At 40.8% G+C, this 24,861-nt stretch overlaps 1 protein-coding gene across 10 annotated transcripts in view; it reads left to right on the plus strand.

Annotated features, from left to right (window-relative positions):
* The window catches only part of LOC137291622 (A disintegrin and metalloproteinase with thrombospondin motifs adt-1-like), a 37,957-nt gene extending 15,006 nt beyond the window's left edge, over positions 1 to 22,951 (plus strand). For 3 of the 10 annotated variants that reach the window (XM_067823019.1, XM_067823023.1, XM_067823026.1), the window contains 14 exons: positions 3,353 to 3,517; positions 4,336 to 4,500; positions 5,723 to 5,887; positions 6,283 to 6,447; positions 7,021 to 7,185; positions 7,618 to 7,782; positions 8,312 to 8,476; positions 9,196 to 9,360; positions 9,875 to 10,039; positions 13,987 to 14,151; positions 16,968 to 17,144; positions 17,472 to 17,618; positions 18,017 to 18,424; positions 22,559 to 22,951. In XM_067823019.1, the coding sequence (XP_067679120.1) occupies positions 3,353 to 3,517; positions 4,336 to 4,500; positions 5,723 to 5,887; positions 6,283 to 6,447; positions 7,021 to 7,185; positions 7,618 to 7,782; positions 8,312 to 8,476; positions 9,196 to 9,360; positions 9,875 to 10,039; positions 13,987 to 14,151; positions 16,968 to 17,144; positions 17,472 to 17,618; positions 18,017 to 18,424; positions 22,559 to 22,641 (2,465 nt within the window). In that variant the 3' untranslated portion in view covers positions 22,642 to 22,951. Of the gene's footprint in view, positions 1 to 3,352; positions 3,518 to 4,335; positions 4,501 to 5,722; positions 5,888 to 6,282; positions 6,448 to 7,020; positions 7,186 to 7,617; positions 7,783 to 8,311; positions 8,477 to 9,195; positions 9,361 to 9,874; positions 10,040 to 13,986; positions 14,152 to 16,967; positions 17,145 to 17,471; positions 17,619 to 18,016; positions 18,425 to 21,846 lie in introns of all 10 variants that reach the window. The other 7 variants (XM_067823021.1, XM_067823020.1, XM_067823025.1 and 4 more) reach the window with 7 other exon arrangements.
* The last annotated feature ends 1,910 nt before the right edge of the window (positions 22,952 to 24,861 follow it).

A 24,861-nucleotide genomic window follows, 5' to 3' on the forward strand; every position in this document is an offset into this window, starting at 1 on the left:
GAGGAGGTTCATACAAGGAACTACGTTCATACTTGGCTTTACGCTTCTTTTCTCCACTTTCCTTGAGAGCTGCTAACACAACTTCCGTTGTGGGAATGGCTGTCAATCATGGACTGTGCATGCCTCGTTTCCTTTATTCTTAATGGGAATAGAAGGTTTCAGAACATGCTGACGGAAAGCTGCAATTTTCATAACTCATCTTTCAGTTGATGGGGTTTGGGAAACCTGGTCTAAATGGTCATCATGCCCAGTCACATGTGGCGGAAGTACGTCACGGAGATCAAGGTCATGTGATGGTCCTCGGTTTGGCGGGAAAAACTGCAGTGCTCCCTGGCTTGAAGAACAACCCTGTGGAACTGGTCCATGCCCGAGTATGTCTCATCATAGTTCTTCTTAGAAAACAAATCCATGTTCATCTTTATCGTAATACATCAAGATGTTCAGTGGTTTCTAGATTTAATTAGATGTATCAGTATGGAGATCGCTACTTTGCAACCCGTTTTATTGCTTACTTGCCCTAGTCCAGTTTGTCCTGTCACTTGTGGCTGCTCACTTCAGAAAGAGCTAGATCATGTTAGAGGCCGTATTTTAACGGCACAATCTGCACGTTTCTCAGGAGTGAAGACAGATCATGTGGAGCTTGACCCAAGTCCCAGTATATTGACTGCTCATCTAGAGTGTAGCTTTACCAATGCTGCATGCAAGTGTTAAAAACGTGTGACGTCACACGCGGGCACACGATGTTTTGCAGTTTATATCTTAAAGGAACTGTTATTTTCTCGCTTCTTTGGGCTGTTTTCTATAGTTGAGGCCAACTTCTAGATCGTGACATTTAACCAATTTTGGAAATACACCATTCTGTGAAAGCAGTGAACGATTGTTGCCTTTGTACTTTCGATAAATAGAATGGTCTCACCAAGATAATCATAACTGCAAGATTGCTCATCATAAATGTCATGTCTCGGACAATGTATCACCAGTAAATTGTTAATGGATACCTGGAAAATGGCAGCTAACATTTCCTTGCTGCATTCAGTATTTGTTGCAAAGATTCAATGTATTTCAGTTGATGGGGTTTGGGAGCCCTGGTCACAATGGTCTGTTTGCCCCGTCAGTTGTGGTGGAAGTACATCACAAAGGTCAAGGCTTTGTTTTGGTCCACACTTCGGTGGTACAAACTGCAGTGCTCCCTGGACAGAGGCTAAGCCATGTGGGACAGACTACTGCCCTAGTATGTTTGCACCTAAAACCCATTCTCGTTTTCCTCATCCTTTGCATGAAGTCTTCCATTTGTATTTCCTCTGTTTTTGCCATCTATCCTGTCTGGAGGCCGTGTAAGCATGTGCAATATTTCTCGTGTTACTAATGCATGTTATCAATCAGCCTATTTACCACGAATGTCACTTTCATAATATGGCATCCCATGCAAAGTCTACCTTGCATCTATATCTTAAGACTCTGTAATCCCCTCCTTAACTCTTGCATAATTTGAATACATTTGGAACTTTGCGCATAACTTATTTGCTCACTAGAACCGTCAGAAAACATACAGTTTGGTGAGTTGATGTCAGTGCCTCTTGTCCAATCAACACACTGTAGTTAATACATAATTTCCTAAACGAAAGATATTTCACCGCGATTTAATTTAATTCCTTATGTTCACAAATACCCCATGGACAGGAGTTAGTGAGTGAGTTTAGTTTTACGCCGCACTCAGCAATATTCCACCAATATGGCGGTGGTCTGTAAATAATCGAGTCTGTACCACACAATCCAGTGATCAACAACATGAGCATCGATCTGCGCAATTGGGAACCAATGACATGTGTCAACCATGTCAGCGAGCCTGACCACCCGATCCCGTTAGTCGCCTCTTACGACAAGCATAGTCACCTTCTTATGGCAAGCATGGGTTGCTTAAGGCTATTCTACCCCAGGACCTTCACGGGTCCCTTGGGCAGGACTGTAAATAAACTGAAAATAGCATTATATTACTTTAAAGAATAAGAAAAGGAAATTTCCACTCCTGCGTACATTAACATGGCATATATTTGTCTTTGGTTTCATACTTTGACTCTTCCTCACAGGAAGCCAAATAGCCATACGAAGGCTGCCTTGTATTGGTTGTAATCATCACAGAACTATGTAAATTGTGGAATATTCAGATTAATTAATTTAGAATGGTCAGTTGCCACAAACCCCACCTGAACATATTAAGAGACGGAAGAAAGCAAAATACACAAATAAACGTTGTACATATCCAACATGATGTGAGCTGCAGATCTTTGCGTATCTATTTCTTCTATTTTCCAGCATGTCTTTGAATGTTGCTTGCCTTATTTATTCTTGGAACGACTATGTCTCAACGTATAATAATGATGGCAAGAGAAGGAATCTAGAAGGAATATCTGACGTCAAGTGCATAGATATCGGACAGTAATGTGCAAAATAGTGGTTACTATGTTTGCAATAAACCACAGGCAAACTGTAGCGTTCATAGGGTTGCGCATAAATTACATAAATGTCATAAATTACTTGCTGCGGGGTTTTTATCCTTCGGTAGATAACAAAACTTTGACAGGTTTGTTCCTGTGTGTGACCATGATATGGAAAACATGTTGACTGCGAAAGAAAACTGCTCTCGAATAGGACTCGGACTAAATTTCTAGTTATCGTTCCTGACAAGGACACTGACGAGGCGAACCATAATTTGGTGACAGTCCGTGTCGGCAAAATGTTGACAGATGTTCATAACTGCTTGTCGTTTTCATAATTTGTCGTATTCCTAAAAACGGGTTTACCACTCCTTCTTTGAATTGTTCCTTTGCAGATTTTCACAGTTTTATGTTAAGTTAAGGTTAAAATAAATTGACAGGTTTGATAGTAAACTTAATTATCAAATATGAGGTTAGAATACTGAGAGCAAAACCCTGTGAGGGAATGTGTGTCTACCTTTGATGGCGGCGGTATTCTATTTCAAAATTACAAACAAGTTTCCAGAAAAAGGCGAGGTAAGGGCGTTGCAAACCTTGGCTCACATCGCTCGCATATAGGAAGACAGGTCTTTTTTCCTCTCTGTTGCTCACGTCTCTTTTGCGCTACAGTTTGCTTGTGCATTAATTTACTGTTGGGATGAAACGATGAGCATGGTTTCTGATTGGTTTGCCTGGATCAGTCTCAGTTGACAAACCTTTCTGAAAAAAAAACAGATTATCAATGACTGACTATGGTACATGCATATCCCTACACAAATTGATCATTATTTGTTGGTAATATCTTTACCGGGTCGTGACAAGATATTCCTACAGAATATACATTGTCCATATCTGTTATACATTTCATATACTTCCAGTTGATGGCGAATGGACCACATGGTCAAACTGGGGCTTATGCAACGTCACTTGTGGAGGTGGAAGCCAGTCCCGTTCTCGAACTTGCATTGAACCAAAGTTCGGTGGTAAAGACTGTGAAGGAGATGACATTCAGTGGATGGGCTGCAATGACATACAGTGTCCAAGTAAGTCATCACAACACAAACTATATTTGTTTCACGGAGTAGGTCATGCTGAGTTGGTTGAAAGATTTCATATACTCTGCGGAAAGGTGATTTAGATGAATACCTCATGCTTTATATACATACAGCTCGTTGAATACTCCGGATGACAGAAAAGAAAGCTTAGGAGTATCTGAGAATTAGCCTTGCATGGCTGGATCTTGTCAGAAAGATGCACGGCATGGCAGAGCAGAAAGGTTAAGCTCCCTTCCAAAGTCTGTTACAAGACACTCACCATGATGAAAGGCACCAGAGTAGGCCATGTGTCTTCTCCCATTTGTTGTTATGCCATAATGCTGGGATCAGTGTGCTCCCTGGATCTCATGACAATGAGTATCGCGAGCGTTCTCCTGGACGTCTTTAACCATTGCCTGGAACAAACTTTGACTCAATTCTGAACAGTGTACAATATTGATTCCGAAGTGTCCCAGACGATTTAAGCTGTATCGTTGACGTAGGATGTGGACGACCGAGAGATGGACTTTAGATAACGTCCTCAAGAAGGTGACATTGTATTTCGATGGAACCAACTGAACGCGATTTCCAGTAAGCTGTGGTACTGTGTGTCTGAGGCTTCATTCCGTGCCAGCACACACTATGCGTTAAAAGTACAACACTGAAGCAAATCACGTGAAGGAAGTTACATTATATTAAGAATCACCAGATGCCATCGTGTAGGACACTAATCCTGACATGTACTGAATCTAAAATGCCACAAGACAGACACGCAAATAAACAGATTAGGAATGGTTCACTGAAACTGTATTGTACTTGACATTTAGTTGATGGAGTGTTCCAAACATGGGAAGAGTGGGGCGCTTGCAGTGTAACGTGCGGTGGAGGAGAAAAAGTGCGAAAGCGGAAGTGTACAGGTCCTTTTTATGGAGGCAGGGACTGTACTGGACCATGGGAGGACCAAACCTCGTGCGGCACTGCGTCATGCCCGGGTATCAACAAATAATAACAAATATACGTTTTTTCCTCTTCAATAACACCCCCTTGTAACACACCCCCTTTTAAATCTTCACACATCCCTCCTCATGCCAGCCATCATGTCACTTTCATTATGCCAAAAATCATATCTCTTCATAACTTTTTTTGAGATTTTTCAACATAAGATGTAAGTATAATTTTACTTCCTACTATATGAACTTTTTTGCATGCCAAGTTAACCACATTTCGTGTGAACCCTGACACTAGGTGTTGTGCTAACTGTTTTTTCTCCTACTAACCTTGCAGTGCTTTGGTGGTTTGCTTTGCTTTCATCCTTGCCCTGTCGAGCCAAGACTTTTGAGGCACAGCTTGATCCGCCCTGTACACAGGTGGGGTTACAGCACATTCTCCCTCACAATCGTGTTTCTATGTAAAGTGTGGATTTCCTTTGCAACTTTCATCAGGTGAAATAATGTCATTTGTCTGTGATGTTTTATATTTGAGTTATCATTCAACTCTTAGGATGAGATCTGCTATCAAACTCGAGGCTCTGTTAAGTTATTACTAGAAACGATACACGATCATGATATACTTTTCTTAAGGAGTAGCTCCTTTCGGGCGATAGTAAAAGTGAACGAGATTAGATCTGCCTTAAGCCGTGCAGTAATAGGAATGAGTGTCAAGATAATGTAGAAAGAAACGCAGGCTGAGAACAAAGATGATGACTTCTCTGATACCTAAATTTAGCTTTGAACAATGCTCACTAGAGTGTGTACCTCTGCAGATGTAATTGATGAGCCTCATAGCGATGTTTCAAAGCTTGCCTATTATTCAGTTTATTGGACAGGTAACGTCTGTTACAGTTCTGGTGACAACAGGTGTGCGACATATTTCATGTGATTGGTTTTGCCGTTGCAATACCAAGCAAAGTGTTTAGATGCCGAATACGAGAAGTCGTCGCCTTTTGCTTGATGAGGACTCAGGGTTGATTTCGCATGTGTAACATTTGAACAAGCCGTGCTGGGTTTATTTGTTGTAATATGACTGGGATAATATCAGATCCCTCTGAAAATAAACATTGGAGTCAGAAATATTTACAACATGGATATTGCTGTAAGATATGATTCCCTACACCAAAATTCATGGATTTGAAGAGAAAACTGATCCCATTTGTATTCCAGTAGTACTATATAATTCTAAACGATCACTATCATCACCATTCCATACTATTGACAGTTGATGGTACTTGGTTGTCCTGGGGCGCGTTCTCAGAATGTGACCAAACGTGCGGAGGTGGTCTCCGAAGCCGCAAACGTGACTGTGACGGACCATTCTTTGGCGGGGCAGACTGCAGTGGTAGCGAGGAGGAACAAGAAGTATGCAACGAACAAAACTGCCCAGGTTCGAATCTTGCTGAGCTAATTCTTGTTACAGATTTATTTATTTCACGGAGAGAACTTGCAGGTTATGGTTTAACTTTCTAACCTGTGTTCGTGTTGTCGTTTATCTGTCACATATTTGTCAACATGTTTCGTGACGAATGAAAGTTGAAACAATAGGGTAATCCGAAATCTGCACAGAGAAGAACGATGTGTAAAACCCAATAACAACAAAGAAATGCGTTAATAGAGCTGTTCAGACCAGTCACTTAATCTCAATCTGCATATAGTCACTAGTACACTACTGCCCTCTTCTCAATCGGAAAAGAAACAGTGTAAATCTATAGCACCACTGCACTTCTCCAGAAGGAATGACACTACCACCTAGCAATATCGACACTGTTCCATGTGTTCCAGTTGATGGCGAGTGGAAGAACTGGGAGATTTGGGGAACCTGCAGCACTACATGTGGCGGAGGAATACAGTGGCGTGACCGGGGGTGTATTGGGCCATTTTGGGGTGGTCAGGACTGTTTGGGAAACTCTAAAGAGTCCCGTGACTGCAACACCCAGAGCTGTCCGGGTCAGTTGGAGTTCTCTCCCCTCTTTCGGACAGTGTACACTGCATGTTGATCATTACCTAAACCTCCATTGTTTGCATGCTAATGAATGACCGATCATATGAGCAGGATGCATGACATGGGAGATAACTGTGTAGAGCAGCTAGCTGTTATGGCAGCCTGCAGGTAAGAAAATAGTCTCAATGTTTATCCCTGTCGCGGCTTCCCGCTTCATCCCAGCGTAAGTGTCATGACTCGGCTCTGACTCTTTCTCATCTTCTTTCTCAAGCAAAGCAATGGCCTAGCAGCACAGGTCGCAAGAATTATGCATTAATGTTCCTTATTGAAGTAATTATATAACATGCTTTGCTTGAGAAAGTCTAAGTTCCTGTTATTAGCATTCCTCTAGTATCCTTGCCCTGACCTCCTTCCTCGCAACTGCATCACTGCTTGTTTACGTCTAGGCTCACGAAATAGTTCCAGTAATTGCTTGATATACAAGAATCCTCCACAATAACTTAATGTCACAGTTTCACTTCAGTCCAGCAGACACGTAGCGTGATGAGCAATGTCGTATCTCATTTCTGCTTCACTAGAGGATGGGTACTTCAACGATTGGGCTCAATGGAGTCTCTGTGACGTCACATGCGGCGGAGGGATACGCTGGAGAAATAGAACGTGTAATGGTCCGTTCTATGGCGGTGCCGACTGTGATGGTGCGCGGAACGAAAGCGAGGCTTGTAACGATCACTACTGCCCAGGTACCAGTTGGCCATGTGACAGCACATGACGATGGTTTTCTGCGCCGAGCGGTCGTTAGATCAGGTCACGTGACTCCTGATATTAGCGATCTACGTCGAAGCGTAGTAATATTTGTTGAATGCAAGTGTTCTTTTTTGTTGGTGATGTCCTCTAGTAGAGATGTGACGTCTTGTAAATACAGAATAGATCTCACGATATGAAGTAGTAAAGTAACATAGTACACTTCACAGAGTGAAATGGTAAAATTCACTCTGTGATGTTAGTCCATTCTTAAGTTTCGCATCTTGAGAAAGTATAATTATAAAAACACCATACCTTTTTTGAGATTCTGATTCTGATTTACGGTAAATCACAATTGTCCCTATTCATTTCAAAATACTACTTCTTGTTACCTGAGATTCAGGTTCGAAGCTGCTTCTTTCTTTCTTCAGTTGATGGCGTCTTCAACAATTGGTCAGACTGGGGTACATGCAGTGCCACATGTGGAGGTGGTAATAAACTGCGACAGCGCACCTGCCATGGGCCATTCTTCGGCGGTAAAGGTTGCGTTGGTCCACGTGAAGACACAGCGTCGTGCAACCAACATAACTGCCCTGGTAGGTGTTGCATTCTTTTGTCCGAGGACAGAAATGAATATCAAAGTATTATTTGCATTGTTTAATACGACTTGCAGAGATAGATTTTATGAGAATTACCAACTTGTTTACCTTATTCAGCTTCCATACTTTAAGGAATATGATAGTAAAACTAAACCTAATTTAGTTTAATATTACTCACAGATATTACTTTGATGATGTTTTGTACTAACGCTTTTTCATTCCTCTTACATGTGCGTAACTGTGGTAGATAGTTCGTAACCATAATATCTGTGTGTGCTCTTGATATTGTGTTCCGATAACGAGATAGCTATGTCTTTCACGCGTGTTTAACAGTGTTTGCCTGTTTAGCTGAGCTCCGGCGACTAACGTGCATTATCACATAACCATTCCAAACATTTAGCCGTCACATCATTTGCTGCACGTGCAAAATGATATTTTAATTATAATTATTCATGAAAATAGTCAGCTTTTGACCTTTCATTCCCAAGGTACTAAGCTTTAAGTAAATAAATTTCTTCCATGCAAGTTGATGGCATGTGGGAATCATGGCTCCCATGGAGCGCATGCTCAGAGAGCTGTGGCGGAGGTATACAAGAAAGGGAAAGGGAATGCCAAGGTCCGCTTCACGCCGGAAAAGAGTGTGAAGGAGCGCAGATTGAGTCACGAGACTGTAACAATCATACCTGTCCGGGTCAGTCGCCCGTGGCCAGCGGAAGAACGACATCAATCTTATTATTCCTGTCCATCCGTTTTATCCGAAGTCATCAATATCACATTATTTGAAGTTCAATACTTAGTCGCATTATAGCTTCCAAGACACGCCTCCTTGCACGTGTTGACTTATATAACTGCCTATCACGTGTGTTGTAAATGAGGACTTGGCGGAAACCTTGCCACGCCAGTCACGTGATCAATGTATTTGTCACTTTTTCATATTTGCATCACATACTACCAATCACAACGATGCATTGAGCACCACCACATCATCTATAATCACGATTTCCATTTATAACATTTTAAATTATGATCAATGCTTTCAGCGAGTATTAAATTTTTTTCTGGTGTTTAATATGTTTTTTTTTAAATTAACAAACAAATGTATATGGACAGTCTAACTTCGTTCTCTTAAGCACCGTAGTGAAGCCATTAACTTACATTTCGCTTTTTAGTAATTTAAACTAATATTCTCTTCTGTAATGATTGTTGCTTATACAATTAGCACTTTCTTAATATCATCTGAAGTAGAGACAATTTTGTTGCTACTGATTCTTGAAGCATGTTAAATTCTTCTTACCTACTAACCAATGACTCCTTGAAAACATCTTGATGCCGGCCGATGTGAAGAAAGTGGTCCATCTGAAGGGTGTTTCTGTGTTTGACGTTATATAAAGCTAAAGCTGGTGGTTTCAGTGGACGGGATATGGGCGGAGTGGGCCAAGTGGAGCACGTGCACGCTCACGTGCGGAGGGGGGCACCAGTGGAGGACAAGGAACTGCATCGGACCGTTTGATGGTGGTAAAGAATGTCCAGGTCCTCGCAATGTCACTCAAGCTTGCAGTACCCATAACTGTCCCAGTAAGTAGAGCTTTGCTTTTGTCTCTATATCTGATAAATGTTATGAATACGAATTAATTCAATTTTGCTAAGTTGAATACTGCACATAAAATATTTCCTGTCAAACTTGTGTTCATGTGTGGTTATGTACGAGCATGTCTTAATGTGAACGTGCGTGTGTGTCAGTTTAGACCTGCTATGATCTTTTGAAGAACAGCTAGGGTTGGCATATCAGGTCCTGAAAACATTCAGCCTTATAGATTCCAGTGAAATAACAAGAAAGGCGTTGATCAAAACACGTTTTACGTAAGTGGTGCCTCAACGGTGGATAAAGCGTTGATCAAAGCACGTTTTACATAAATGGTGCGTTTACAGTGGATTCAAATATTGCTTTAGTGTTGGTCGAAATACTGGGTAAAGTATTAAAGACCAAGTTAGTCTGTACCTCCAACGGCCAATAGGTAGCCATGCTCACCGGCATACCTACCTACATGGAACACTCATGTGCAGCAGCCGCATTCCGAACTATTTTCAGTTGATGGCGTCTACGGCGAATGGTCCTTATGGGGAGCATGCAGTGACACGTGTGGCGGAGGCACACAAGATAGGACTAGGCCGTGCACCGCCCCTAAATATGGCGGTGTCGACTGCTTAGGCCCAGCAGTTGACACCATGGCCTGTAACACCAATCACTGCCCTGGTCAGTCCCCTCACTGCATGACATCATCAATAGCCATTAACCCATGCTCATTTAACCCATCACCACATTGCATGTCACTTCATCATGAACCGAATCCCGGTTTACCCTCTCACAATACAGCTTTGCCAGCACAGTTTTTTATAGGACATTAGGGTCAAATATTTCCACCCTCTCTAGAAGGACCATTGCAGAACTTGGGTTTATGAGACATTCCTCCCTTTTCTCAGAGTGCATGCATAAATATTTTTGAACGCATGACTGTATAGATTTGGGATGTAGAGAACATGCTCAGGTAACCCTATACGATATGATCATCGTCTTGATCTTTGATCATATAAGTTATCTAACCTGCATGAAATGTAAGTATAGAATGCCTCCTCCGACTTCCTTCCATGACTCTTTCATCTCTCCCACTTCCTTTCCCTTGACCGAGCCTTGGCCATGAGAGGCTTCAGAATCCGTTCTTCCTGAAGACAAACTCAAAGTCTTTTCACCTGCGCTACTGTTCCAGCGTCGTTCACTACATCTTTCAGTTCTTGTCTGTGTATCGCAACTATTGCAGCGCAAAGGATGAGAATACTGAGAACGTAATTAAAGGGGCACTGATGACTAGCGAATAATGCTGCTCGCCAACGGTATAATTACGAAACCAAACTGCAAATTGGTCAGCGCCCGCTCCCTCGACGTGACGGGCAAAGGGACTGGGCTCCTGTCCATATTAGCAGAATTTCTCCACCTATACAGTCAGGAGGCTGGATGCCCATCATATGCCATTATTTAAAAATATCCATAGTATTCCTTGTCTGATCGTAACAAAATATCCCAGCAGTGTATTTTGTTTCTGATACTTGGATGGTATAGTGACTAATCCAATTTGATCCTATTTCTGTGTTTTTAACCTTTAACATTTAATCATGTTACGTGAACATATGATGTATACAGGCACGTAGCAAGCCATTTATTTAAGTCTGAAAGATTGCCAAGGTTTATATTTAGGTAGTTTTGAGTGTTGGTTCAGCTGTCATAGCAAATATCATACGTAAATTTTGTTAGCTTTGGTAGCTACCCTGGTTTATTATTTATGATAATAAAAACAGACAGTTGATTTATTTGAATTCGTAAACTAAAAACGATGAGAAATCTGAAAATTTTCGTTAAAAAACTATTTACCCAAGTACACAGCAATTACCTGTATGTATTCCTTATGTAATGAAGTTTCGTTGGTATTCTCAAAACAGTTTCGGCCCATAAGTGATTTCAGGCTGCATGCGACACAGAGATTACATCTTCCTTGCTGGAACTCGCGTCTGATGGTGTAAACATACTCGTGTTATTTGTTATCATTCTCTGGATGGTCAGTTAATAAATTTATAACAGGTATGTAATTAGTAGTAACACCACTTCGGTTACCCAACAAAAGGTTCCCATTTGGCATTTCTCCTGTCTGGAGTAAATACTCAACATTATGAATTAAGGTCTGCAATGGCAAATTGTATTATATTTATATGAACTTGTATTCTCATGTACCACCGTTGTTGGTGTTGAGTAATAAATTGAATTGAATTATGTTATGTAATATGTGTATGTAAGTGATGCAAGAGAGTTTAGCAGCTGAGTTACAAAAACAAACATCGATCAAAGGATTAACCGACAACACACTGATTGATTAATTACTTTTATCTTCTAGCGGATTTGTCAAAAGGCAGTGTGTGTAGATGTACTAATTTATACTGACTACACCCTGTCGCGAGTGTAAAAACAACATCCTCCCTTCAAAGAATTAACCACCCTTGCGTTGATTGATTGATTGCTCATTATTTGTTAACTAAATTACTTAGAATGGCGGACATCATACAATTAGTTGCCAGGTGTGCTATCTTGGGTGACCAATGAGAGGTTTATCAGCTTTTCACCAATGTGAAAGACGTGAAACGATGTGTTACTTTTTCACTAATTAGACACACGACACAAATTAGACACACGACACAGAGCAGGATTATTTACGAGCTGCAAATGAATGGAATGCGATTTCTTACATGTGGATATTGATGGATACATTCCTGAACAAGGTAGTAGCCTGACATTGTTGCTATAAAATTAGTCTGTTTTACATTCATTATTTGCATTTTGTTTTAATTTATTTGTTGTAGCATTCAGCAGAATCTATATGACAGAAACACACACTAGATCGCGTTTGTGTGCGAAATAGGATCCACATTGGCAATCTATACAATGTATAAATGTTGCTGTCATGTTAGAAATTTACTGTAAGTATGAGTAGACCGTGTGTTCTTTAGTTAATTTTCAAACTCATACAAACATGAAAATAATTATTTAGAGTTATAAGACAAAATATAAAGAAGTCTTCGTTAATCTTCCGCCCTAATAGGTTTTTTGGGCCATTTCTACCACTGGAAGATGATTAACCTTCAAAGTGTTTCATTTGTTTTCATAATACATTTGTAATAAAGTAAAAATGACTTCATCTTAGTTGATATGTCTATAAGTAAGCTATCAACTGCGCATATGGACTGCGTAGCAGAGGTCACGAACCAGTCACGAATTCTGGGACATCATCCAGGTACTCACGGGAGAAAAACAATAACAAACGTTTACACCAGTCCACGGAAATTGCTCCGCATCAGTGCCCCTTTAAGAGGAGAAATGAGTGAACAAATTGGGCGTGGACCAATAAGCCCAGAATGCGATCTTTGAGCATGCTTGAGCTTTTCTGTTTCAAAGGTTTAGTCTTGGCAACTAATCTTACTATTTCACCTTTAAATCAGAGAAAAACGTGCTTTATATCATTTTGATGATGCATTCTTTGACTCAGTGATTCTACTAACAATCCATTATTTGCCTTTTAGCTTAGTGCATTTCTTCAAATAGCTATTCATTGTTGAATCTTGTCACAAAACTGGCACCAATCTATATGGTTAGTACTTAACAGCATAACAAACCTATATGTGTGTATATAAATTACAATGCGTTTCTGTTCGGCTTAAAGGGTGTCTATCATGAAAGACATATCTTCAGTTTGAATGTTAACATTCATAACTATTCCAGATCTAGCACGAAATGAATGATTTCATTTCTATAGCAATATGTGAATACACAATGCCTTTTACAGCGTGATCGTATTTGGGTAAACACTGTTTCTCAATAAAGCACACTTGCAGGTTTTGGTTTGTGTCACATTTGAGAACTCTCAGACTTCAACGCTCAAAGTCAGTGATCTAACCCACCCAGCGAAAGCTGATTCCAAACGACATATGCTAGCCCAGATGGGACCCGTTCCCAAAACCTTGTAGAATCTGTACTTTACTGAGAAAGTGTACATCCAAAACGTGTCTTTTGAGCATGCTGAAGCCCTTCAGCTTGAAGGGTTTTCTGCCCTTACCATTTCTCTGATTTCACTTTCAAATCGGATCAAAGCGTGCATTTGTCTTTAGCTGATGCATACTTTGTCTCCATTCTTCTACTAACAACTGAAACCTTGCCTTTTAGACTAGTGCATTTCTTCAAATATTAATGCGTCTTTGAATATTTGCTGAATCACGACGGTATCACAACAAAACGTTGGTTAGAGATAGCAACAAGATAACACATTGTGCAATATTAAGTTATATATCGATGTTACAATGTTACAAATGTAATAAGCTTCAGTAAGTGTCCCGCGCAACTGCTATGCTCAGCGGAAAGGCAGTACTTCACAAGACGGCGGTCTGCACGCCTACCTACTTTTTCGAAGTGGCGTAATATGATTTTATAGAATTGTAAAAGAAAAAGTAAACATTTTTATCAATAAATAGCAAAGACGTTAATTTCCTATGAATATTGTAAAGGAGCCATATCGATGTATTATCAAGGTCAAAGAAATTGCCGCGCTTGGAGACATTTGCTCACGCCGCGGGGTTGGTGTTTTAGATGATGATCATGTGTTACAGTCGATGGCGTCTGGATGAACTGGAGTAAGTGGGGCGAGTGCAGTGCCACGTGCGGTGGGGGGTCAATGAAACGAACCCGCCTCTGTGACGCACCTAAATTCGGAGGGTCTGACTGTATGGGAGATGCCGAGGAACTGAAGTCATGTAACCCCAACCTGTGTCCAAGTAGGTGTTGTAGTCCATGAATGATTTCCACTGTTTGTCCTTTGTCATTATACCACATGTTACATTCGTCATTTGTTCTACTAACACTTGATACTCATACATGTAGCACACCTTGTTATCCCTGCCTGTAAGACATGTTGTTCTATCGTTTCCAGTGGAAAAGTGATATTATTTGTCTATTGCTCGTTGCCAATAACAGTTTCCAATCTATCGGGGGGGCTAGATGTGTATGGCTACTCTGTTATGAAGTGGCCATAACCCTCTACGAGAACCTATATGTGCATGTTCATTGTGTCTTATGACGCCCTTGTATACATATGAGTGTGCTACCCTGTGGAACACTATGGTATACATGCGTATGACATCTAGTGCAACACTGTAGAAAACATGTCATGTTGAATATATATGCATGGTGCCCTGAGGAGAGTCATACTTATGTGTGCATAGTACCTTAGGGAACTCATGTATACATGTGTATGGTGCCTTTAGGAACGCATGTGTATGGTGCCGTGAGAGGAAACTCATCTATACATCGGTATGGTGCCCTAAGAAACGTATCGGTATGGTGCCCTAAGGAAACTCATCTGTACATGTGTATGGTGCCTTATGGAACGCATGTGCATGGTACCCTAAGGAAACTCATCTATACATGTGCACGTGTACGGTGCCCTAAGGAAACTCATCTATGCATGTGTATGGTGTCTTAAGAAACGTGCCCTAAGAAAAACTCGCGTATACATGTGTATCCATTCTTACCTAGGAAATCTCGTGTATGCAAATGCACTATTAAAGCACATGAGTATGAATGCATATGGTGCCAAATGAAACAATGCGGTATGCAAGTGTATGGCGCCTTAAAGAAACTCATGTACACACGTGCATGGTGCCCTATGTAAACACATGTCTACTTAAGCATAGTAACTTGATGAGGAGACACACACGTGTGTAGAATGCCATATGGAACAATTGCGTATACATATGCAATATGAAACACATTTAGGCATGTGTGTGTGAAATGTCATACAGAATGCACTTGTGCAAGGTACCCTATGGCACTGTACTATACGTGCGTATATTATTCACGGACATGTTTTTATATCAGTGCACCTCTATAGAAGAAGGACACTTTAAATATTTTCAGTGCAATACTGATCCAAGTTGTATACATGTGTATGATAGACAATGCTAATGTACACTGCACTATAAGTCGGTGTGGCATCGTATGAAACCAGTAGCATCCATGTGCATAGCACAATGTGCATTGCCATGTGTTAGGGAACACATAGCTATACATCAATATGGCACGTTCTCGTATACAAGTGTATGTACCTAGCACTGCATCTACCGAGCATCTCTGTGAATGGTACCATATACTATGGAACAATATGCATGCGCGCGGCACTCGACGGAATATATCTGTACACATGTGCATGGTACCATATGAAACACTGAGGTGTACATTTATATGGTTACCTATGGTAAATGTATATGACCTCGTCTAGAATACTGAGGTATACATATACATGGTGCTGTGTGGAACCTCTAACATTCACGTGGATGGTGTCCTGTGAAACACACATGTGTATGTGCTTGATTCCACGCCTTTGGATGCATACAGCTCATAACATCCACGCCATGTCTGTTGATTTTTGTGGACACCTCGAGTACATGACCCCGATAAGCCTTCGTAACTTGTTGTACCACAGTATTGTACAAATTGTAGTCAAGTTGTGTTATGCTGTCAGCAACATGTTAGTCAGTGTGGACAATGTTCCAAGCTTCGTCCAAATCAATATATGTACGCCATGCTTGTAGTGCATTATAAACTACTCTTTGTGTTTTAGCCCATGGTGAATGTACGTGCTGATTCTAGTTGTAATATATGTCATATTTGGTAGCCTGCTCAGCCACCGCTGAGTGGAAGTCGCGGTGGCTGAGCAGGCTAGGCGGCTGACTTTGTGTGCTGGCGATTAGGTGCCTGACTCTGAGGGTGCGGGTTCGAATCCCGGATGGGACTCAACCGAAAAAAGTACTAGAATTTGTACTTTACTAAGAAAGTGAAATCCCAAATATGACATATGTTGCATTTGACCACTTTCTAAATGGCATCGTGTAATCGATTCTAGTTGTAGTTGATGATCTAGATCTTCTACATTTCAGATCACACCAGTATTTGTAGCCCGCCTGTAGAGGTAGCCCGGTGTAGCCGAATAGTGTTGACCTTAGCGCCACAGTAGTCGCTAGGACCATTTGGATTGACAAGCTATGCATAACATTAAATCGCTTGATTTGCCCCGTAACACCACTGCCCTTGACCTATATATGACCATGAAGCTGTCATGGCTGGTCTTGCCCTACATAGTACCCTAAGATGTATGGCAGTCATAGTTTGTCCACTGTCTGCACGTGTTGATTGTTTGTACTGCTGTGAAACACCGTCTGTCTGCACAAACCTCATGGCAAATAACAAATGCGATGATGGTACCTACACAATACCCCCGTTGATATTGTATCTGTGCCTTTGTGTCTTATCGTTTGTGCAATCCTTCCTAATGCATGCGCTTCCCCGGTGAAACATTGGTAACATGTAACTAAATTATCGAATGTTCAATGTTGTTCGTAGATCGAGGTCATCCGGTTACAGCCATATGTTCTTCTGAATAGGTACTGGATTTCCTCACTGATATTCTGATTGAATATACACATATGTATTTCTACGTTTTGTATAATTTCACTTTACGTTTGCGGTATTAAGTCGTCTTGTCCGTATAGTTCTGTTCTGGACCACAAATAACTAACCCTTCTCCATGTACCAGTTCCTGGAGACTGGTTCAACTGGGAACAATGGTCCTCGTGCTCTGTCACTTGCGGGGGTGGGACGAAGTCTCGCTCACGAAAATGTGATATGACGTCACACGGCAACTTGACCTCTCCGTGTGAAGGAGAAGATGGAGAAACCATTGACTGCCACACCTTCGCCTGCACACCCTTGGGTGAGTGTGTTCGGAAAGCTGCGTTATTTAATCGCCAGTATCCTGGCATTTTTAAAAGTTCATAAAACACAAGACAGGTCAAATCTCTAATTTGATACAATGGTCTTTTCTTTCAATTCCGAATTCGAATTAATAGATACCAGTGGCATATTTTAGGAACATTTCCCATAGTGTCAGGGACATCTTGTGTTCGTAACGTTCTACCTCAGATAATGAAGTAAAATTGACACACACATGATATAAATATGGCACAAGAACAAGTGTTGAAAAATAATATTGTCATCTTTTTTAAATATTTTACGGTCAAATACCAATTTTCATGCACAGCTCGCACGTGTTCTGAATGGGGTGTTCGTGGCTTGATGTCCAACACCATGGCGGACGTTGACCCGGACGAAGCGGAGGGCCTGCTGGAACCTGTTCGTGTTTACTGCGACATGACATCTGAGAATGGAGTTGGTGTCACAGTTATTGGTATAAACACAGACAATACTTACTATTATTACCTCGTGCAAAGCGATCTTTGAGCGAAGGTTAACGTCCACGCCGTAACAGTGACATACGACTGTGGTTCTAATGTTGTGTAGTCCTTCATCCCGATCTTCGAACACTATGGGCCATGAAGGCAGGTCCTTGGTCAAAGTGTTCCCTCTTTTCACCAAAGTGCAAGGTTCGATTTTATCTGAGTGGTTCAAGGTGTGAAGTTTCATTTCGGGTTACCCTATGCTGTACTACTTAAATATTGCCAAAAGTGGCTCATGGCCGTACACACTCACTCTCTAAACCATATAGTCTCTGTCACTCAGAATCCCAATACCATGAACAAATCAAGCTTAATGTGAGATGGTCAGGTCACGCAATGTTTTTCACAGGCCACGACTCGGAGGAGGAGGAAGAAGTCGTGGGCTACGAAGGGGCTGGCGAATATGTTCTGTCACTTAACTACAACGTCTCTCTGGACCACGCCATCGCCATCATCGATTCCAGTGAGAACTGCCGACAGTTTGTGCAATGGAAGTGCAAAGCCGCCCTGATTCACAACCCCAATGCCAATGGTATCATCACTACCGGATGGCGCAACAGAACTGGCGGAATTGCAGACTACTTTGGCGATGCCACTCCAGGAAGTGATATGTGCACTTGTGGCATGACCCAGTCGTGTGCAGACCCGACTTTGAAATGCAACTGCGACATCAATGACGACGTCTGGAGGGAGGACTCCGGCTACCTGTCCTACAAACCTGACCTGCCTGTCACGGAGTTCCTTGCGGGGGACACAGGTAAGAGTGCGCCTACACTTTGGTCATTAGCCTCCTGTCATTACATGTCTTAGTTATGTCATACGCTTTTGCTTATTCTATAAGACCAAGAAGTGAATAGTTCATGCCTATCACAATAACAATTATATTAAAATAGGGTTATTTCCGTATTGTGCCATTTTCTTTTCAAATCTTGAGAATTTCTCGAATCAAAACATATTATCAAAACATCGTAGCAGGGTTTAAGAATTTAAGGTAAAGTCCATCAATCATACTGAAGCCAAGTTTTTCAGTTTTGCCGCGAAACGATAATTTGGGAAGTGTAGTTTAAAAGAGGCAGGGTACTCGAAACACATGCATCTACCCTTTTTCGATGTGGTTTCTGTAACTGTACGTATGGGGCGTATGTCTTCATCCCATCACCCGTAGGCCAACTAAAGTGTATACGTAAAGTGTCCTCATAAAGCGGCCATCAACATACGTTGTTTCGTATTGGGTTTGGCAGAAAACCTCATTTGCTTAATGAGCTATCTGGCATAAATACGACTAAATGAAACAACAGTCGTATTTGAAAGTCATTAGACGGAGTGGCCGGCAGTCCGATTGTTGGTTCGAAGTGGATCAATATTGGTGAATGTGTATCAACACTAGATTACTGGAACCATAGAGCGGAGTATAAGAACTGAAAATCACATGTAATGTTTATACCAGTTTATTACCCACCCACATTTTAATGAGGAACAAATAATTCCTTTGCAATTTGGTCATTAATGTTTCAAAATACACCATGCCCGTAGTACACTAAAAAGGTTTGTACTATTTACCTTATAAATATTCCCACTGATCACACATTATATACATATCTTTAGAGACCGTGTGCCGTATGACAAATATAGCAGATTTACTCTTGTCTTTGAGTATATAACCCATTTTTATGTTTTCTCGATGTATCATGTGTCTAGCTGTGGTGGCCTTTGCGGTGCAGCCTGTGCTTTCTCAGTTGAAGACATTCAGGGCTAAAACTTTGAATTTGCTAGAAATACCAATTCCACGCCAGGTACAACATCGGTTCTGCTACAGAACTGCTTCGTCTAAAATGATTTGTCAAACCATTCAAAACTTATTTTACCTTTTGCATTGATCTTTTTGTTATTGCTGATATCGGTAATTCTCGGCTTCAAGACACGTTATACATTCAAACAGAACATAGTTTCAAATGGTAGGTATTGACACAATATGTATTATTAGAAAGCAATAATTCGAAAAAACATAGTTCATATTATTTAAATATGAATATGATTAATACATCCTTTGTCTTCCAGGATAATTTTGCGCTTACTTTCAGCAACGTGAGTGTGTGCGGTGTATGACTACGTGTTGTAGTAGTAGTAGTAGTTCTGAAGCGTGCATCCATGCTGAATTATACCGATCACCATACAAGACCCTGGAACACTAAACTATGTCCTGGAACGCTAAAGTCTGTCCTAGAACACTAAACAATGTCCTGGGACACTAAATTAAGTCCTCGAACACTGAACTCTGTCTGTAGACACTAACATATGTTCTGGAACACTAGCTTATGTCCTGGAACACCAAACTATCCCATGAACGCTAACCTATCCCCTGGAACACTAAACTATGTTCTGGAATACTGAAATATGTCCTGGAACACAAATTTCTATCCGGTGCGGTGTATGGCTACGTGTTGTTGTAGTAGTAGTTCTGAAGCGTGCATCCATGCAGAATTATACCGATCACCATACAAGACCCTGGAACACTAAACTATGTCCGTGAACACTAGACAATGTACGGGAACACTAATGTATGTCCTAGAACACTAAACTCCGTCCCGGAACACGAGATTATGTTCTGGAACACTAAACTATGTCCTGGAACACTAAACTATGTTCTGGAGCACTAAACTATGTTCTGGAGCACTAAACTATGACCCAGAAGACTAAACTTTATTTCATAATATACTTCGACATGTATGCTTGGCATTCCAATTTCTGTGATCAAAGTATATATGTTTCCCATTTAGTTGGTTAACATAATTTGTCGATTGCTTCTTACTATTCGACACATACCAATTACACTATTTGTCAAACTGCTTGGAGTAGTTATGGCTTAGATCAAAGTACCGCTTGCAGCATTAACATATAAATATACAACATGGACTCCCGAACCGGTAGTTGCAAATGAAAATGTTCTTTGAAAATGTTTTTATGTACACACGTAACATTCGGCTTCCCAAATGTATAAATACCAGCGTTTATGTGCTATACAATATCAACAAAGTTTGAGTGCGAACGGGTTTTCGCCGCTTCTAGCAATATTCGAGGAATTTCAGAAAGTGGCACAACAGAAATATCTGGGGCTATTGGTGTGACTATGCAAATGCCTAAACCGGTCACGCTAAGGAAACAATGCTGTTTCTTTCGGTGGCTTTTCAAACTAAGATGTGTATTACGTTTCCTATTTGCGACAGTGTTCAACTGTGATTTGTAACGATATGCATACAACTATCACTCAAACTTGGCAGTATGCTGCTATATATAGCAAAATACCCCATCAGTACTGCTTCTAACATAAGCCCTACTTTTCACCAACCCTGTTTGTATTATTTAAAAAAAGTTCTTCTGAATTGGTTTTCCCCATGCATCTCTCAAGTGTCCGTGGGTTGTTTGACAGCATCTGAGTGTCAATAGAAGCATACCCTACCTTCCCACCCGTAACATCGTCTCAAACACATGCAAAGCCAAGTCCATTGTTCACCTTCAAGTCAAAACAGGCAAATGATCATGAATAGGAGATCGATTTTTGACTGGCCCGTTCCATTACACATGTTCTTCTTCTTCTGCATCGAAGCATTTAAAGCTTCAATAAATCATTGAACGATGTCATCTGAGTCTTGTTACGCATTTCAAATCTTGGTGGAATAGGCATGCTGACTTTCACTTAAACGTTGTTAAATGTAAACACCATAGCTTGGAGCTGCAGGAATGTTCCTTCATAATGGTAAAAGCTCCCTTTAGACTTATCATACAGTCTCGTGTGTATCTTACTGAACTGACGTAAATGTGAACACGGCAGCATGTGCTCGGCGTCTGAGTAGGACATGGGAACCCTTCAAACTGTCGAGTTAGTTGGCCACATTAAGTACGTCGTATTGTGTGTACGTTAGCGTTACGCTTGTAACACAAGTGGAACCCATATAATACGTCATCCACTAAGAACCAATTATTTGTAGGCTTATAGTCGGATTGTTGGGCTTATACACTGCAACAACGAGCATGGTACATGTATGTCAACATCGAGTCTTGCCGAGCCATGTCAAGTGGAATCAAAACATATACTAGCTCTTCCTTTTAACATATATTTCGAATCAATGGTCTAGTTAATTAAATGTGAAAGTTTCATAAATTGTTTTGATATTTTCATAGGTGGATTGAACGAGGGAGGATATAAAACAATCGGACCTTTATTCTGTTGGGGCGTACTTACCTAGACACCGGCTGTCAGTTTCCCAGCCAATCAGCGATCAGAAGACAAAGAAAACATCACGTGACATAACCTCGGACCGCTCATAATCTAGGCTTCAATAACAATTCACATGATCACAATCACTTCTGGGTAATGGGCGCTCCGAGGCACAGTCACGTGATGTCCAAATTTTTGTATGATTAAATTTGTGAATTTGTATCAAAATCACAAGAAGTTCATAAATGTGTTTTCGCTAGGACAGCACGTGTAGTCCGTAGAATGCTATTTCAGATACGATATTGGTGAGTATATAGATGCGTTGAGAATAGCTCTAGGCGCAGTAGGTCTGATACAAATATGCCCTATTTCTTAGACTCCCTCATACAATGTTGCTTTTTTCGATATCCTCAGGCGCCGATGACGAGGCCGGATACGCAACAGTTGGCAGAATTCTTTGCACAGGGGTTGCAACCTGACATGCGCAGGCGATACTTCCGACTCAGATCAGTAAAGGGCATTTAGTTTTACGTTTTGCACAAACTTTAATTCATTCTTGCATGTTACACTCTCGCCTCAACTTCCTGCATGAAGATCATGATTATGCGCAGACGCGATGTGACAATGCATGTCTGTGGCGACTTTTCTGCTTCAATGGCATATATTCTTCTATAGGTGACGACGGAACCGAGGCGGGCGCCTTTAAGGTCGGCCCTGTGGAATGCTACGGGACTTCAGCGGATGTCAGCGATACCTAATCGACCATTCTTGATCTGTTTCTCTCTTTCTCCGCAGCTGACGCTCTTTGCTACATTTGAGTTAAAACTGTTTTCTAAACTAGATCTTATTTCGTTCCCTTTACGTGCTATTAATTTGGAATGGTGGCTGTCCAGTTGATAGGGACCATAGGGTTAAGATATGGAGTCTGCTTCTTGCAGAGCGGAAAGGATTGCAGTCTGCAAGACGAGAGATTCCATATGTTGTTGAAACATGTTGATTGTTGTTGCGATTTTGTTTTTGTTTCCGTAAAGTTTGTTGATCGTAATATATTGATGTTGCAAAGTGAAACAGCGTTTTTGTCTCTATGATTGTGTCCTGTCGTCGTATGCCATGCATTTCACATCATCCATTTGAGCATGCGTGAGGTGAATGGACGAACGATATGTTCACTCCAAGAGCACATTTTAAGTCTAAACAGAATAAATTGCATAGTCAGAGTATTTGAGTACTGAAGAATGTATGCGATTGGACAGTGAACTGCTCCGCCTAGAACATCTGCCTTCCTTATATACGAATATGAATATAAACGAATACGACAATGAAACCAAGTTGAGGGAGAAAACTTTGTGACATCATCGGCAACATCAGTGACCCGACCAGTTTCGTTGACAACGATAACATCTTAAACAGCACACCGGTTCACCCATCTATCAATATTATTGCTTTGTTTTGATCAGACATTGGCAGTGTGTTCCTTGTGTATTTGAGGGTTGGAAAGGTTCATAAAACATACAGCTAAAACACGATGAGTTGGAGTCGTTCATCACTATTGATCTACTACAAAATGACTTCACCAGAAGAACAAAAGCGATGGCCTTTGGCCTTTGAATGTTGTTGCAAACTAAATGTAGGATTATGTAACATATTTGTAAACGTGTAATCAGGTGGGTTTTAGTTCCTATTTGGTTAAGCTAGTCTATTGGAGCACTGATAAACGGTGTTTTACACTGCATATAATTCAACAATAAATGCATAAATGGGCACGCTGTAGTGCTCAACACAAGAGGTGTGAACGAATGTTTGACTTTAAAAGATTCTAATATGGATATATCTGGCTTTCTGTTAGACCAGCTGACATGTAGAAGCCCGTACAAGTAGGTTGGCTGGACATCAAGTCGTCACAACTGACCTTTACTATGATTAAATGTACGTACCAGTATGTAGATGTTCTTGTGTATAGCAATGCGAGTTTGGTCTTCTGAAAGTGTTTGGTACATTCACTAGTTGGGTTGTACGCATTGACATCAAGGGCACTGCATATCTGTCATATCTGTATAACTGCCAGACAAAGTGTTAAAATAACAACAAGTCAGTCTGAAGAACACATTGCTACGCCAATAATGTTCAAAGTGAACAAGAACTACCGAGTTGAGCCCATGAGTGACTTAAAGGGGCACTGATACGGAGCAATTTCCGTGGACTGGTGTAAACTTTTGTTATTGTTTTTCTCCCAGAAAATTAACGAAGACGTCTTTATATTTTGTCTTATAACCCTAATTAGTTTATTGTCATATTTGTATGACTTTGAACATTAACAAAAGAACACACAGTCTGCTTATACTTATAGTAAATTTCTAACATGACTGCAACATTTAAACAGTGTATAGACTGCCAATGTGGGTTCTATTTCACACACACTATTTCTGTCATATAGATTCTGCTGAATGCTACAACAAATAAATTAAAACAAAGTGCAAATTATGAATTTAAAACAGACTAATTTTATACCACCAATGTCACGCTACTACCTTGTTCAGGAATGTATCCATCAATATCCACATAAACGAACGATATTCCATTCATCTACAGCTGGTAAATAATCCTGCTCTCTGCCGTGTGTCTTACAACAGTCTAATTTGCGAAAAAGTGACACATCGTTTCAGGTCTTTCACATTGGTGAAAACCTGATAAACCTCTCATTGGTCACCCCATATAGCACACCTGGCAACTAACTGTATGATGTCCGCCATTCTATGTAATTTAGTAAATGAGCAATCAATCAATCTACGCAAGGGTTGTTAATTCTTTGTAGGGAGGATGTTGTTTTTACAGTCGCCCTTTATGACAGGGTGTAGTCACTATAGATTAGTAAATGTACACACATAAACACTGCCTTTTGACAAATCCGCTGTGGAAGTAATTAATCAATCAGTGTTTTATCAGTTAATCCTTTGATCGATGTTTGTTTTTGTAACTCA

Source organism: Haliotis asinina, chromosome 7, assembly GCF_037392515.1.
Source record: "Haliotis asinina isolate JCU_RB_2024 chromosome 7, JCU_Hal_asi_v2, whole genome shotgun sequence".
In the NCBI taxonomy this organism is placed as follows: Eukaryota; Metazoa; Mollusca; class Gastropoda; order Lepetellida; family Haliotidae; genus Haliotis; species Haliotis asinina.